Raw genomic sequence first — 14,049 nt, forward strand, 5'->3', positions numbered from 1 at the left:
TCACAAAAATGTACTTTATGGGAAGAGATAATTTAAACCTGTTTGTTTCTGTTTATAAGAATGTAGAAGAACTACAAAAGGTACCCAACCTGTTTTTTCATGGGGTCCAAATATTTTTCACAACCACACCCAGACACAAGTAGCTTTTCTACTGCTTTTTAAATGGCCTTAAGTGTAAACACCCAACTTTGAATAGATATTGACATAAATATCTAAAAATCTAAAAATAAAGGTTATCTAGGTAGGTTCTTGGCTTCCAAAGACCATGGGCCCCCAAGTGGCTGGGCCCTAGAAAGCTTCACACTTTCTACCCCTTATGGGCGGCCCTGTCTGCACATACTGTAGATGTGAGCTGATTTTGTGTAGAGATTATGCCCTGATACTGCCATGAAAGGAAGCATTTCTGATATTGTTTCAAGGTGAAGTTCCCAATTCTCAGAAACTTGCAAAATATGTCTACCAATGGATTTTAAGGATTCAGTTTTGCATTTGAGAAGTCATCTTATTCTGAGAATCACATCAGAATGGCAAGCCTTCTCTGCAGACATCGTCTATCAGCTTTGCATATATTGCAGCAACTTAATTGACACCAGAGTTTTATAAACGATCTCCAGCAGGTATCATCTGCTGATGACATCTCTTCATCATAGTATTTTGGATCTCCTTGCAGCTAATGGGGAGTTACAACAAGTGCATCAGGCAGAATCAGGCAATTAAGGACTCTTTCAATGCAAATCCCATCCAAACATCTTCCCTGTCATAATGTGCACAACGGCTGCATAGAAAATCATTATCACTTCCTCTTCCCAGCATCAACCATAACATGCCCAATGGACCCCAACAACTAATATCAGTGTGGAAGCCCCCAAGTCACTAACCTCTGGCTCAGCTGCTTTCATAAGAAAATGCCTTCCACCAGTGGTTGATCAAATTTGATGATTGGGGTGGAATTGTGGCAGTGGGCATGTTCACATATGAACTTACATGCGGAGTAGATGCATGTAGGGTCACTACGTCTCATATCAACCAATGGTGTAAACACAAAGGATGTTTACCCCGGGTGATTGCCATGCTGTGCAAATTGCATCATACTAGACCATGCTGGCCTTTGTGAGACAAACAGGATGGCAGTTTTCCATATGAGTTCCAGGTCTGCTGTCGGGTCATATGGTTCTGATCTCTCTCTCTCTAACTAATAAAGGCAAAAATTACCCAAAAATAACTTGACATTGTTATCTTGAAAACGTTTAATACATTTATGGCAAGAAAATTAAATCAAATCAATGTTATTACTTCATAGTTAATCATTTATTTGCACATGCATTGTACCATATCTCTTGTTAAACAAAGTTGTCGGTTGATATGGACAGTAATGAACGATTTGTGTGGATATCAGAAAAGAATGTATGTATAAATAAAAAAAAATTAACATTGGATTCACCCTTAACTATTGACCTTAACTGTTTCTGATGTTGTATGTGGTATCATAGTAATCCCTGACCATGAAAACATAGGGTTAGACATCACTAGTTATGTGGTATTATGTTTGGTTCAGGAGTTATGATGAAAAATGCATAATTAGGCTATGGCGGAAAGTAAAATGGTCTCCATGGTAACCATGATTAAATTTTGCAATGGCTTAATATCTGAAAATGTTCAGAGCCCCAAACTGTATAAGTGTACCAAGTTTCAAGCTTTTCTGAAAAGGTTAACAATTTTGCACATATCCCCTCTACCATAAAACAGTACTTTAGGAAGCCAAAAATTGACATAAAGGTATGGTTAAGAAACCCCTTAGAAAATAACTTTCCACCACTTGGATTCCTTAAGACTTTTAGTATGTTATTAATGACATAGTCATGAGTCAAAAACAGTTGAAATGGTTTCTGTTGCAATTTTTGAGAGGTCCACCCATATTTTCTCACAAAATGCCTGTACTATTTCCCCTGTTCCTAACATTTAATTTTTGTCATTTATCAGCTGCGAAAGCTGACAGTGGAAGGCTGTCAGTACAAGAGCATTCACCAGCAACTGATGCGAGATCTGTTAAGGCTTTCAACAAGCACCTACAGTCAAGTGAGCTCCAGATTTGCACAGCAATGCATGATCTACATCTTATTAAGGCTTGTATTAGCTTCCCGTTTGTTTGTTTTAAACCATATAATTACAAATTGGCAATTACACATTATGAATCGGAAACATATCTGGATCTTAATACAGGAAATAAAGCCATTAGTGACACCTTTTTAATCTCCTTCCAGGTTCGCAGCAGAGCTCAAAGCGTGTTCTTCACTGCACTGGGAACCTACAATTTCTGCTGCAGAGACCTGATCCCCCATGTCCTCCAGTTTATCAACCCAGAAAACAGCAGTGTCACACAGCAGCAGTTCAAAGTATGACAGCACCTATCTGGCTCCACAACAAAGAAAGCTCAGAGAAGCTTAGCAGAGTTTAAATATTTTCAGGAATTCAGTTTTTTCATTATTCTTCTCCGTACGTCTCCAAGGGTGCCTTGTACTGTTTCCTGGGGAATCACAGTGGAGTGTGCCTGGCCAATTTGCACGACTGGGACTGCATTGCTCTGACGTGGCCCGCCATCGTCCGCTCCGGTCTCAGCTCAGCCATGTCTCTGGAGAAGCCCTCCATTGTGCGGCTCTTCGACGACCTCGCCGACAAAGTCCATCGCCAGTACGAGACCATCGGCATCGACTTCTGTGTAAGAAAAACACTTTAATGAATGGATCCTATGGGTAATTGTGATATCTGCCCACCTATAATAGTAGAAGCTCCTTACGCTCCCTCCTTAATTAGTTCTTTTTCTGATACAAGCATGTTTTATCATTTTCGTCCCTTAAGATCCATGATAAGTGCTGTGCCGCCGCAAAACAACTGATGACTACTGGAAGTCCGTTTCCCGAGGAGCCCGTACCTTCAGACGAAGAAGTCACACAGGGTCTGAAGAAGCAGGACCTCAAGAACTCGGAGTCTGTTGAGTAAGTTCATACCAGGATCATCACCACACCAAAGACCTTTCAACTCACGTTGATATTAAATGGCTGTGAATAGTATACTCAACATTGTTCTACACGTTTTTCTAGGAAATACCAAAGGCTCATTGGTGAAATGCTTGTCTTCCTCAACAAAAGGAACATGTAAGTTGACTTAATGTTCACTTCATCAAATCACTTTTATATCTATATATATCACTGTCTGTGACACCTCCATTTTGTTAAACGTTCCAGGCCTTGGAAGTTTGAACAAATTGCAATTGGCTTCCTGTCATTGCTGCTGAGAGATGACCAGCAACTCCCCCCAGGCGCTGTTACGTTCTTCGTCAAAAGCCTCAACCACGACTCCCTCTACGTCCGCAAGGTGTGGGCATTCACAGATTCTGAGACGTGTAGCAGTAATGCTGCGATTCTCACACAGTATATTTGGGTTCACTCCAGTCTACTGTGGATATTTTGTTTGAAATATCTTTATTTTCTCCATTAGGTGGCGATATCGGCCGTGGCAGGAATAATGAGGCAAATAAAGAGGCCACATAAGAAAGTCCCTGTCGACCCAATTGAGATTTGTAAGCATCGTAACTCAAGGGTTTGTGAACATTGTTGTATTTTGATTTTCTTTGTATTCATAGTTTCTGATCCTTTATCTTTGGTAGGTGGAGTGAAGGAGCTAAGCGGAAAGCTAGCAGGAGACCGTCTAGACAACCAGTGGCTCCAGTATAACAGCAGCAGCCTGCCACGCACACAGCAGGACTGGGACAGCAGTGTCTTTGTGGAGAAGACTCACTGGGGATACCATTGCTGGCCAAGGTTCTCTTTTTATATTGCCTGTATTATTTCAGTTCAATCTCTTTCAGTACCTTCACTTTTCTTCTATTGTCTTGACATATCTATCAGTTTCTCTTCGTCAAACAACACCTTATATTTTTTGACCATGTCCTCATTATTTTTCTCTAGAAAACTGATGATGTATGCACCACCGGAGGAGCAACCCAAACAGAATCTGACCAGAGAGGAAATGACAGAGGTTTGTGCACAAATGAAAAGAAAAAAATTAAAAAAGAAAATACAACTTATTCAGTTATTTGATTATTTGAAATGATGTTAGCTCACATCTCGTTAAAACCAATTTCCCATATGCCCCTTCTCTCACAGCGCGAACAGATCATCTTTGACCATTTCTCCGACCCGGTGTTCATCAACCAGTTCATTGAGTTTCTCTCCCTTGAGGACCGCAAAGGCAAAGACAAGTTCAGCCCCCGCCGCTTCTGTTTGTTCAAGGTGAGAGTCCGCCCCCCCTTCCCCCCTGCGAGAAGCGTTAAATGCATTAAAAACAGTTCAAATCAGCCAATCAGAAGAAAGAAATAACGTGTTCCCCCTCTCCTGCTCTTCCAGGGACTGTTCCGCAACTTCAGCGATGCCTTTGTCCCTGTGCTGCGGCCCCACATGGAGCGTCTGGTGGCCGACTCCCACGAGAGCAAGCAACGCTGTGTGGCAGAGATCACGTCTGGGCTGATCAGAGGCAGCAAGCACTGGAGCTACACAAAGGTAACAGCTTTGAAACTTACTTTTTAACTTTTTTTTAACTTGCTCTTTTTAATGTACATTATTATGTTTATTTTTATGCTACTCTACGTGCCTTCGGGGAAAATAAAGTGACTTGAATTGAAAATATTTTGCTCTTTTACAGGTTGAAGGCCTTTGGGAGCTGCTGTGTCCACTGATCCGTACCGCCCTGTCCAACATCACAATAGAAACCTATGCAGACTGGGGCACCTGCATCGCCACAGCCTGTGTAAGGCTTTTGCTCATTTATATCCATCCACGAGTCTTTCCCTTCATCTGTTAAACATGTGCCACTGCTTCCTCCCTCCATATGACGGTGTTGTTTCTGTCTGGTGCAGGAGAGCAGAGACCCACGGAAGCTGCACTGGCTGTTTGAGATGCTAATGGAGTCTCCTGTCAATGGAGAAGGGGGCTCCTTTGTCGATGCCTGGTGAGTAGAAAGCCAGGGTCGCTGCCTGAAGCCGACATTGATGTTATGGACAGACTGTGAAGAGTGCACATCTTTCATTTATTTTTTACTTCCAGTCGTCTGTACGTGCTACAAGGAGGCCTAGCTCAGCAGGAGTGGCGCGTTCCGGAGCTCCTCCACAGGTTGCTACAATACCTGGAGCCCAAACTCACACAGGTATACAAGAATGTCCGGGAACGGATTGGCAGGTGAGGTCCTTTTCTACACTTTTTTTCTAGTGAACATGAATATACAATTTTTAAAAGGGATAGTTTAGTATTTTTTAATTTTTGGTTGTATGAGGTACTTTAAGGAGTTTGGGGGATACAAGGCTGACCTCTGCTACAGCGACATCTCCCCAAAACTCCTTATAGTGACTGCGCTGTATGCCATCTCCATAAGGCAACAGACTATCTATGGATATGTACATCTTATAGCCCCACTTCAAACATACTGAACTATCCATTCAACTCCTTCCACATACAATATATATATATGTATATATATCATTTTCATAAACGTTTTTGTGTCTCATCTTATCCGATCTGATTTGCTATCCTTCCAGCGTGCTCACCTACATCTTTATGATTGACGTCAACTTGCCACACACTCAGCCGACCACCTCCCCGCGCATCGCAGACTTCACGGAGCGCATCCTGGTGCAGCTGAAGCCCCTCACCGAGGGCGACGAGGAGATCCAGAACCACGTGATGGAGGAGAACGAGGTGGGAGAGCCGGATGAGAGGACGCAAGCCATCAAGCTACTCAAGACAGGTGGGTCCAGCATCCCCCTAGCCATTATTTTGAAACCCGGCTGTTACAAACACTATTGTTTTTGGTTTGTTGAAATTTTATTATAATCAAAAAACAAATAAACACCCACATTTAATTCAATGAGGAATTATAGGTAATTACAACAACAGTGTTGGTGCATCTACATGAGTTAAGCCTTTGGTGATTGCACATGATTTTTTATTCCTTCTGCTGTATTGGTTTTCTTAGCAGCAGAATCAACGACATTTTGTGGGCGCTTCTTGAGCTCCTGCATCAGTGTCGAAGGGCAACACCAGTTTGTAAACGCAGCCATACTGAGAAATACAGAGAGAGTTTTGTGGAGCTGATAGGCTCAATCAACTTTGCGTGAAATCAATGACAATGGCTTGATGTAACCCGAGATTCATTTATAAGAAAAGAAAAAGTTACACACTATAGCTTTTAAAGTAGTACTTACATATAACTAAATCCTGTCTTCAAATGTCTGCAGTGCTGAAGTGGCTGATTGCTAGTGCTGGTCGCTCCTTCTCCACTGCCGTCCCAGAACAGCTCCGGATGCTTCCGCTGCTCTTCAAGGTGAATCACTCACTTTTCAGTCTTAACTTTTGATCCTCGAGCTTTACCCGCACCTAACTTAGAAGAAAGGACTTAAAATGACGCTGGCCTTCCCGTTATCTTTGTTGCTCTTGTCCAGATCGCTCCGGTTGAGAACGATGACAGTTATGATGAGCTGAAGAGGGATGCAAAGACCTGCCTGTCTCTGATGTCTCAGGGTCTCCTCTACCCAGAGCAGATCCCCATGGTCCTCAGGTCCCTGCAGGAGGTGAGTTAGCATGGTTTGATGTGGCTCACTTATTATAACCTATGATTATAATAAGCAGCAAGATGAAAAGGTTCAAAGGAAATTATAACTGAATGAGGTGGTGGTGTTTTTTATTTTTGTTGATTCTGCCCTGTTGAACATTCATTCTTAGATGAATCTGTGACATAATATATTATTTCAGTAAAAGCACAGTGTGCAGCTCCCTATGGAGAATAAATGTGAGACTCTGAAAAAAGGTAACTGTGACACAGTATTGTGCAAAATGCTGATGGTAGAAATATGAAAGGTTTTAATTTCATATGATAATAAAGAGAAATAATCAACATATTATTCAAAGTCAGCCAACGATAAGAAACGTATCGGTTCCAACTTCCAAGCTGTGGCTCTGAAGGACACACATGCAAACTGCTCCGACTTGGCTGTTTTGCTGTTTTTGAAATGTTCAAAATGGGAGGCCTTTACCCAACAAAGGATTATTGTTGATGCACGATATGTGATTTGCTGTCATGTGTTGCAGATCGCTGGCAGCAGCTCCTGGCACGCTCGCTACACGGTGCTCACATACCTCCAAGTAATGGTCTTCTACAACCTGTTCACCTTCATGAGTGACCGGACAGCTGTCAACGGCGTCCGGGCACTGGTGATACGACTGCTGGAGGACGAGCAGCTGGAGGTAAATAACAAACGGTTACATGTTCAAATCATTCATAATGTTGTGGCTGAAACGTGCAGTGCAGTTGTGCAAGAAATGTGCAAAAATGTGGCAGTCTGATTCTAGCTGCCAGACTATTGGCCAACGCATGCTTGTTGATGCTAGCAGGCACTCTCTCACTGTCTTCAAGCTTCGCTGTAGTGATTCAGCACTCTCCTCATGGCTCCCCACCACCCCTCCAGTCCTCTAGCTGTTGCTATGGAAACCACTGGCTGCAGTTATCTGTTGCTATGGAGATAACATCCAGATTGAAGGAGGATGAGAGGGGAGAGGGATGGAGTAGAGACAAAGGGAAAGTGGGGGATGGATGGAAGTAGCCATTTTTATTTGGCCTCTTAAACCAACTTAAGCTGTTTGACACTTTTGTTGTGCCCTTTTCCTCAGAATCACCTTTATTAGACCAATACATTGGAGTTGCTGACACTAGTGACACAAGATACATTTTATGCATGCAATGACCCCTTTCTATTGTTATGTTACTAAGTGACCTGTGTCGCACAAAATGCCCAGTCTAATTTGTTAGGGATGTCCTTTCCAAACAAACTTTTGTTTATGCAAAACTGAAAAATGTGAACCCTAAAAAGTGCACCTAAGAGGAGGCTGTAACCCATTCACCTTAGCGTTCCTTCTCAAAATTACTTTGGGGACCACTGCTCCAAGATCTGCAATACCAATTTAAATGTTTATCATTCTTGATGAGAATTTCACTGAAAAGAGAGACATGCAATTTAGCTTACATTATTGAGAACACACACACACACACACACACACACACACACACACACACACACACACACACACACACACACACACACACACACACACACACACACACACACACACACACACACCCACACACCCACACACCCACACACCCACACACACACACACACACACACACACACACACACACACACACACACACACACACACACACACACACACACACCCACACACACCCACACACACCCACACACCCACACACACACCCCAGTTCCCAGCTGGTTGTTATTTCAAACCAGCTGGCCAGTGCACACACTAGTGGAGCACCCTGCCTAATGACAATGTTGCTGTGGTATTTCATACACAGTTCGGCAAGAGGTTACTTGGGCTTGTGTGTTGATAAGAGGCAGTAAAAAGACCAGATGCTATGTACATATTAAATGTATTAATATGTTTGGCCTACATGTAATGTCACATTTCATTATAACTATAATTACAGGAGGCCAGGAAATGATATAAAAAGAAAACATAAGAAGATTCCAAGCCTTACCCTCTTTAGAAAGTCCCTAAAAGGCTAAGTTTTAATGGGTCAATAATTATCATGTTAACAGACATAATCCTGAAGCCATATTGATTACTTATTTGTAAGCAATGTTGTGATTAATAATAATAATGCGCTGTAATGGCACAATACACTTTGACTTTCCATCTCCTCTTTCTGTCGTTCTCTTTTTTCTTTAGGTAAGGGAAATGGCCGCCACCACGCTCAGTGGCTTCCTCCAATGCAATTTCCTCTCCATGGATGCCCTCATGCAGACACATTTTGAGGCTCTCTGCAAGACTCGCTTGCCCAAGAAGAGGAAGAGGGAGCTGGGCTCTACAGTGGACACCATACCCTCTGCTGGTAAGAAACCAATCTAGATTGAACTACTCAAGCAGATGTAATGACAAACTCAGTGTGGTTGGTCTTTCTGTGATTTTGAATGGATTCCCTCCTGTCGTGTTTATGTAGACCTGGTGCGGCGCCATGCTGGTGTTCTAGGGCTGAGCGCTTGTATTCTCTCCAGCCCTTATGATGTGCCCAACTGGATGCCCCAGCTGTTGATGGACCTGAGTGCTCACCTCAACGACACGCAACCCATTGAAGTATGTGTATTTATCTACCGATCGCCTTGTGTCGTTGTAGTGGGATTTATCTTTTAACCTTGTTTTGTTCCAATAACCTCGCTGTTAATAACCAAGACGTGTGCACTGAAAGAAATATAACAGCCATCATTTTCATTTTGCGGCTTTCTAGATGACTGTGAAGAAAACGCTGTCAAACTTTCGTCGGACTCACCACGACAACTGGCAGCAACATAAGCAGCAGTTCACAGATGACCAGCTGCTTGTTCTGACTGACTTGCTGGTGTCCCCCTGTTACTATGCCTAAAACCTGGTAAAGCATTGTATCTTTCTCACTGCTCACCAAACAAATATTACTGAATGTGTTTGCAATTATCATTGAATACTGCATACCATTGAAATCAAGCTGCTGAATGGGATTATTTTATAGGGATAAGAGGAGAACTATTTGAGCCACCTTTTTCACAGCAGTGTGTGTTTGTTTGTTTGTTTCCACTAGTACGATTCGGGGACTACCTCAGACTAAACAGACACCAGCCTGCATCGGGGGAGGGGACTCTGGTACTTGACAGACTCAGCATCACCCTGGAATAAGAGCGGCACACAAAGCTACTGAGTTGTGGCACACAGAAGAAGGATTGACAAGTTGTGTATTTATGTATTTAGCTCATTTACATTTCTACTATACTTAATATTTAAGGATCAATCATAGCAGGGAGGAATGACCTGCAGTTTGTAACATTACTGTACAGTTTTGTTTTATTCTTGTTTTATCCTCGTGTGTGTGTGTGTGTGTGTGTGTGTGTGTGTGTGTGTGTGTGTGTGTGTGTGTGTGTGTGTGTGTGTGTGTGTGTGTGTGTGTGTGTGTGTGTGTGTGTGTGTGTGTGTGTGTGTGTGTGTGTGTGTGTGTGTGTGTGTGTGTGTGTGTGTGTGTGTGTGTGTGTGTGTGTGTACATGTGTTTATGGGATGCTTGGAAGACACCTGTTAGCGTCCCACACATTACTCAGGATTCTATCCCAAGATTCAACTCTGAGCCAACACATTGTCCAGTGTAGGACAATACTCTTTACTATCTCGCAATAGTGACGCGTTTGTGACGAGCCCCAGAGAATTGATGATTCAACAATGGTTTCTTTAGATTACACTCACACCTGCAACTCACAATGTTTGTGTGGCTTTTTGAACTATATCTGATTATAACGCATCATACATGTGTACATCGTGGTATAGCAAATATGCACAAACATATTTATTTATTTATTTTCCTTTTTTGGAGTGCGAAGTAAATTTTTTTTCATAGAAGGTAATTCTGAGATTAAGTAGATGGCTGATCTTTTTAGCAGTGGAGCCCATTACTCATCTGGTCTTTGCAGAGAAAGGGAGAGGGCAAGCTCCCCCGCTGCTGTGTTGTGTGACGCGTTTGCTGTGAGGACCTGGGCACAGTTTCATTACTGTTTCACGAGTCCAGTGCAAGAAAACAACCAAACCGCCGGTCCCTAATGGCGGTGACCTATTCCCCCGTAATCCTCAATTACTATTACTGTTTTTTTTTCAAAAAATCCAGTGAGATGAAATTAAATGACTTTTGGGTGTGTATGTTTCCCCCTGATACTTGAAATCAGTCAAAGCATTTTGAAGCATTTAGTACCTCACCTGTGTATAGTGTAGTGCCAAAACTGCAGTGATTTATTTTTGTCTTTTTTTTTTTTAGATGTACTGTTTGCTGATTGATTTAAGATGACAATAAATGTTTGTAACAAAATCCTATATTTGAAGTTTCTTTTTAATTGAAGTTGTCTCAACTTTCAAAATGTATAAGCACAGAAAATATTGTAATGTGGTGATATATAAAAACATTTATTTATACCAATGTTTTAACCAGACTACATAGATGTACAGTGCACCTGCTGAGAGTATAATGGTCATCATGGCCCATCATTGCACATGATTACTGTCCCTGCTTTAAATATTAACACAGGATCATCACTCCCAATCACTAAGCGTGTCGCCTAGCAACCACGTTGTTGAGGTGCAGCTGCTCCCAAGGACGGCAGCAAAAAGAGAAAAAATTGTCAAAAAAAATCACGAAAATATCATGCTTATCAGCCACATCAGTGTAAACTAAAAATTTAAAAACTACAGGGACCCACCGTTTTTTTCCCCCGAAAGAGTATGTTGCCATGGTGAAAAATAAAAAGGTTTGCTGCGGTGACGTTAATAATGGCCCCAAAATATGGCGTAGCCTAACGGTCTCTTTTAAAATCTTGTGAATTTGGAATAACTCTTGAAATAACAGCATTTATTTCTCTGTTAAGCTATTGGGGAGAGATACAGTCTATGGGAAAGATGAGGGGATTTTCCACCCCCCCCCCTTACAGATGGACCATTTGAATGCAGTGGTTATGCTCATGCCCAGATACGTAGGCAGTGACTTCATACTCATTTTTCAGTGCACGTCCACTGGCAGTCGCTTCTGTATAAAGAATGGATATCGCCAAGAAAACGAATATGCTGTCGGTTATTTGCGCCGCGGACGAGTTAAAAATGAACATATATACGTGCAAGGAAACCTATTTTATCTCGTTGTTCGTCAATGGACTGCTGTGTTTGGAATGATTTGCCGCTAAAATACGTATTTATCCATAGCCGCGGTGCGTTCAATTACTAGCCTTTTTCTTTTCTTTACAATGAAGATGGGCTGTATCCAACGATGATTATGTTGATGATTGATGATGATGGACGCACGATCGTCTACAGATGGTAGGTTATCATTTCTCATAGTAACAGATTATTCTGAAAACATCAGGAAAACGGTGATGTAAAAGGGATTTAAGCAGACGTGTATGTATGTGTTTTGGGGGGTGGGGGGTGGTGGAAGGTAGGCAGCCTATAATAATTGGCCAATTGCAGTGCTGCATAGCTATAGCCTACTGTAGATTGTGTCTATGTAGGCCTAGTGCAGCATCACACAGCTTATTAAGTATACCCATGTATTGGTCATTCAACTATGAAGCCTATTGCTCCTTTCATCGTCTTTGAATGTATTAAATGTAACCTGCTCCACAATATAATCACTAATATATGTCTGTGTCCTTTGTAGCCCTCTACCAATGTGGCAGCAATGGCAGAGGCAGCAGACACCGTGATCATCATGCACTCCTACATGGAGGCTTAATATTGAAATCCATGACTTTGGGATCCTTCTAAATAGTCAATAATACAATGAACCTCACTGTTACACCATCAGACCTGATGGAGGTGCCACAACACCATACCTTCAATGGCACTCAAGGCACCAACTGGCACCCTTCAGGTTGGGACGTCATCCACACTGCCACCTTGACCTTTTGCTCTCTCCTGCTCGTCCTCATCTTCTGCCTGGGCTCCTATGGCAACCTGGTGGTGTTCCTGTCCTTCTTTGACCCGGTGTTCCGCAAGTTCCGCACCAACTTTGACTTTATGATCCTCAACTTGTCCTTCTGCGACCTGTTCATCTGCTGTGTGACCGCTCCCATGTTTGCCCTGGTGCTGTTCCTGGACGCAGGCGGAGGGGACGGCGTGTCCAAGAGCTTCTGCCTGGCCTTCCACCTGACCAGCTCGGGCTTCATCATCATGTCCCTGGAGACGGTGGCGGTCATCGCGCTGCACAGACTGCGCATGGTCCTGGGTCAGCAGCCCAACCGCACCGCCTCCTTCCCCTGCACGCTGGCCCTCGCCGCCCTGCTGTGGACCTCCAGCTTCACCATGGCCGCCCTGCTCACCATGCGGGCCTACCCACGCAGAGACGGACCCTGCCTGCCCCACTTTGGCCTGGGCGGTGGACGGGCCAGGGTGGTACTGTATGTGTACCTGGCAGACTTTGCCTTCTGCGTGGCCGTGGTGTCCGTGTCCTACTTGACCATCGCCCAGACGCTGAGGAAGAATGCACAGGTGAGGAAATGTCCCATCGTCAATGTGGACGCCACGTGCCCTCCAGCCCCACCACCTCTCATCACGGCAGGCTTCGAGAGCATGCAGTGTGCGGTTCAAGGACCCTCTCTGTACCGGAACCAGACTTACAACAAGCTACAGAATGTTCAGATACACTCGTACGCCAACAAGATCGGTCAGCCTGTGGTTCCAGGAGCTGCACAAGGAGCCACCTGCTGTCAGCTGGTGTCTACAGTCAACTTGGCCACAGCCAAAGACTCTAAGGCAGTCGTCACCTGTGTGGTTATAGTATTCTCCGTGCTGCTCTGCTGCCTGCCCATGGGAGTTTCACTGGCACAGGATGTTTTGTCACCGGAAAGTAGCTTTGCACATTACCAGTTTGAACTTTGCGGCTTTGTGCTCATTTTTCTGAAGTCGGGCATCAACCCCTTTGTGTACTCGCGCAACAGTGCAGGCCTCCGCCGCCGCGTGTTGTGCTGTGTTCAGTGGGCGGCTCTGGGCTTCCTCTGTTGCAAGCAAAAGACTCGTCTGCACGCTATGGGGAAGGGCAGCCTGGAAGTCAATCGCAATAAATCCTCCCATCACGAGACCAACTCAGCCTACGTGCTGTCACCCAAGCCACAGAGGAGGCTGGTAGACCAGGCTTGCGGGCCCAGTCACTCCAGGGATTGTGGGGGAAGTCCAAGGGCCACGGGTGTGCGCAAACCTCGCCCCCCAAGCACCTCCACGCCTATCAACACCCGCATTGAGCCCTACTACAGTATATACAACAGCAGTCCCTCTGCAGGGCCCAGCTCCCCCACCAGCCTACAGCCTGTCAGCTCTCAGACGTTTGCCTTTGCCAAGTCTTATGTAGCCATGCACTACCACACTCACCAGGACACACTGCAAGACTTTGAAAGCACCTCGGTGCACCAGATTCCCATTCCCTCAGTCTGA

At 44.0% G+C, this 14,049-nt stretch overlaps 2 protein-coding genes across 5 annotated transcripts in view; both read left to right on the top strand.

The window, feature by feature from the left end:
* Positions 1-10,936, top strand: part of psme4a (proteasome activator subunit 4a) — a 33,434-nt gene extending 22,498 nt beyond the window's left edge. For 2 of the 4 annotated variants that reach the window (XM_080036728.1, XM_080036729.1), the window contains 22 exons: positions 1,981-2,076; positions 2,262-2,393; positions 2,507-2,716; positions 2,857-2,993; positions 3,099-3,152; positions 3,243-3,372; positions 3,496-3,577; positions 3,665-3,818; positions 3,966-4,035; positions 4,164-4,289; positions 4,404-4,556; positions 4,699-4,803; positions 4,913-5,004; positions 5,100-5,231; positions 5,588-5,796; positions 6,287-6,372; positions 6,491-6,619; positions 7,137-7,292; positions 8,796-8,958; positions 9,067-9,200; positions 9,352-9,492; positions 9,679-10,936. In XM_080036728.1, the coding sequence (XP_079892854.1) occupies positions 1,981-2,076; positions 2,262-2,393; positions 2,507-2,716; positions 2,857-2,993; positions 3,099-3,152; positions 3,243-3,372; positions 3,496-3,577; positions 3,665-3,818; positions 3,966-4,035; positions 4,164-4,289; positions 4,404-4,556; positions 4,699-4,803; positions 4,913-5,004; positions 5,100-5,231; positions 5,588-5,796; positions 6,287-6,372; positions 6,491-6,619; positions 7,137-7,292; positions 8,796-8,958; positions 9,067-9,200; positions 9,352-9,486 (2,685 nt within the window). In that variant the 3' untranslated portion in view covers positions 9,487-9,492; positions 9,679-10,936. Of the gene's footprint in view, positions 1-1,980; positions 2,077-2,261; positions 2,394-2,506; positions 2,717-2,856; positions 2,994-3,098; positions 3,153-3,242; positions 3,373-3,495; positions 3,819-3,965; positions 4,036-4,163; positions 4,290-4,403; positions 4,557-4,698; positions 4,804-4,912; positions 5,005-5,099; positions 5,232-5,587; positions 5,797-6,286; positions 6,373-6,490; positions 6,620-7,136; positions 7,293-8,795; positions 8,959-9,066; positions 9,201-9,351; positions 9,493-9,678 lie in introns of all 4 variants that reach the window. The other 2 variants (XM_080036726.1, XM_080036727.1) reach the window with 1 other exon arrangement.
* Positions 10,937-12,402: 1,466 nt separating this feature from the next.
* gpr75 (G protein-coupled receptor 75) lies at positions 12,403-14,049 on the top strand (the record flags this gene model as incomplete). Its single annotated transcript, XM_080037112.1, has 1 exon — positions 12,403-14,049. The coding sequence occupies one exon, from the start codon at positions 12,403-12,405 to the stop codon at positions 14,047-14,049; it is 1,647 nt and encodes a 548-aa protein (XP_079893238.1).

The sequence above is a fragment of the Ammodytes marinus genome, assembly GCF_949987685.1.
Source record: "Ammodytes marinus genome assembly, chromosome: 11".
NCBI classification, from domain to species: domain Eukaryota; kingdom Metazoa; phylum Chordata; class Actinopteri; order Uranoscopiformes; family Ammodytidae; genus Ammodytes; species Ammodytes marinus.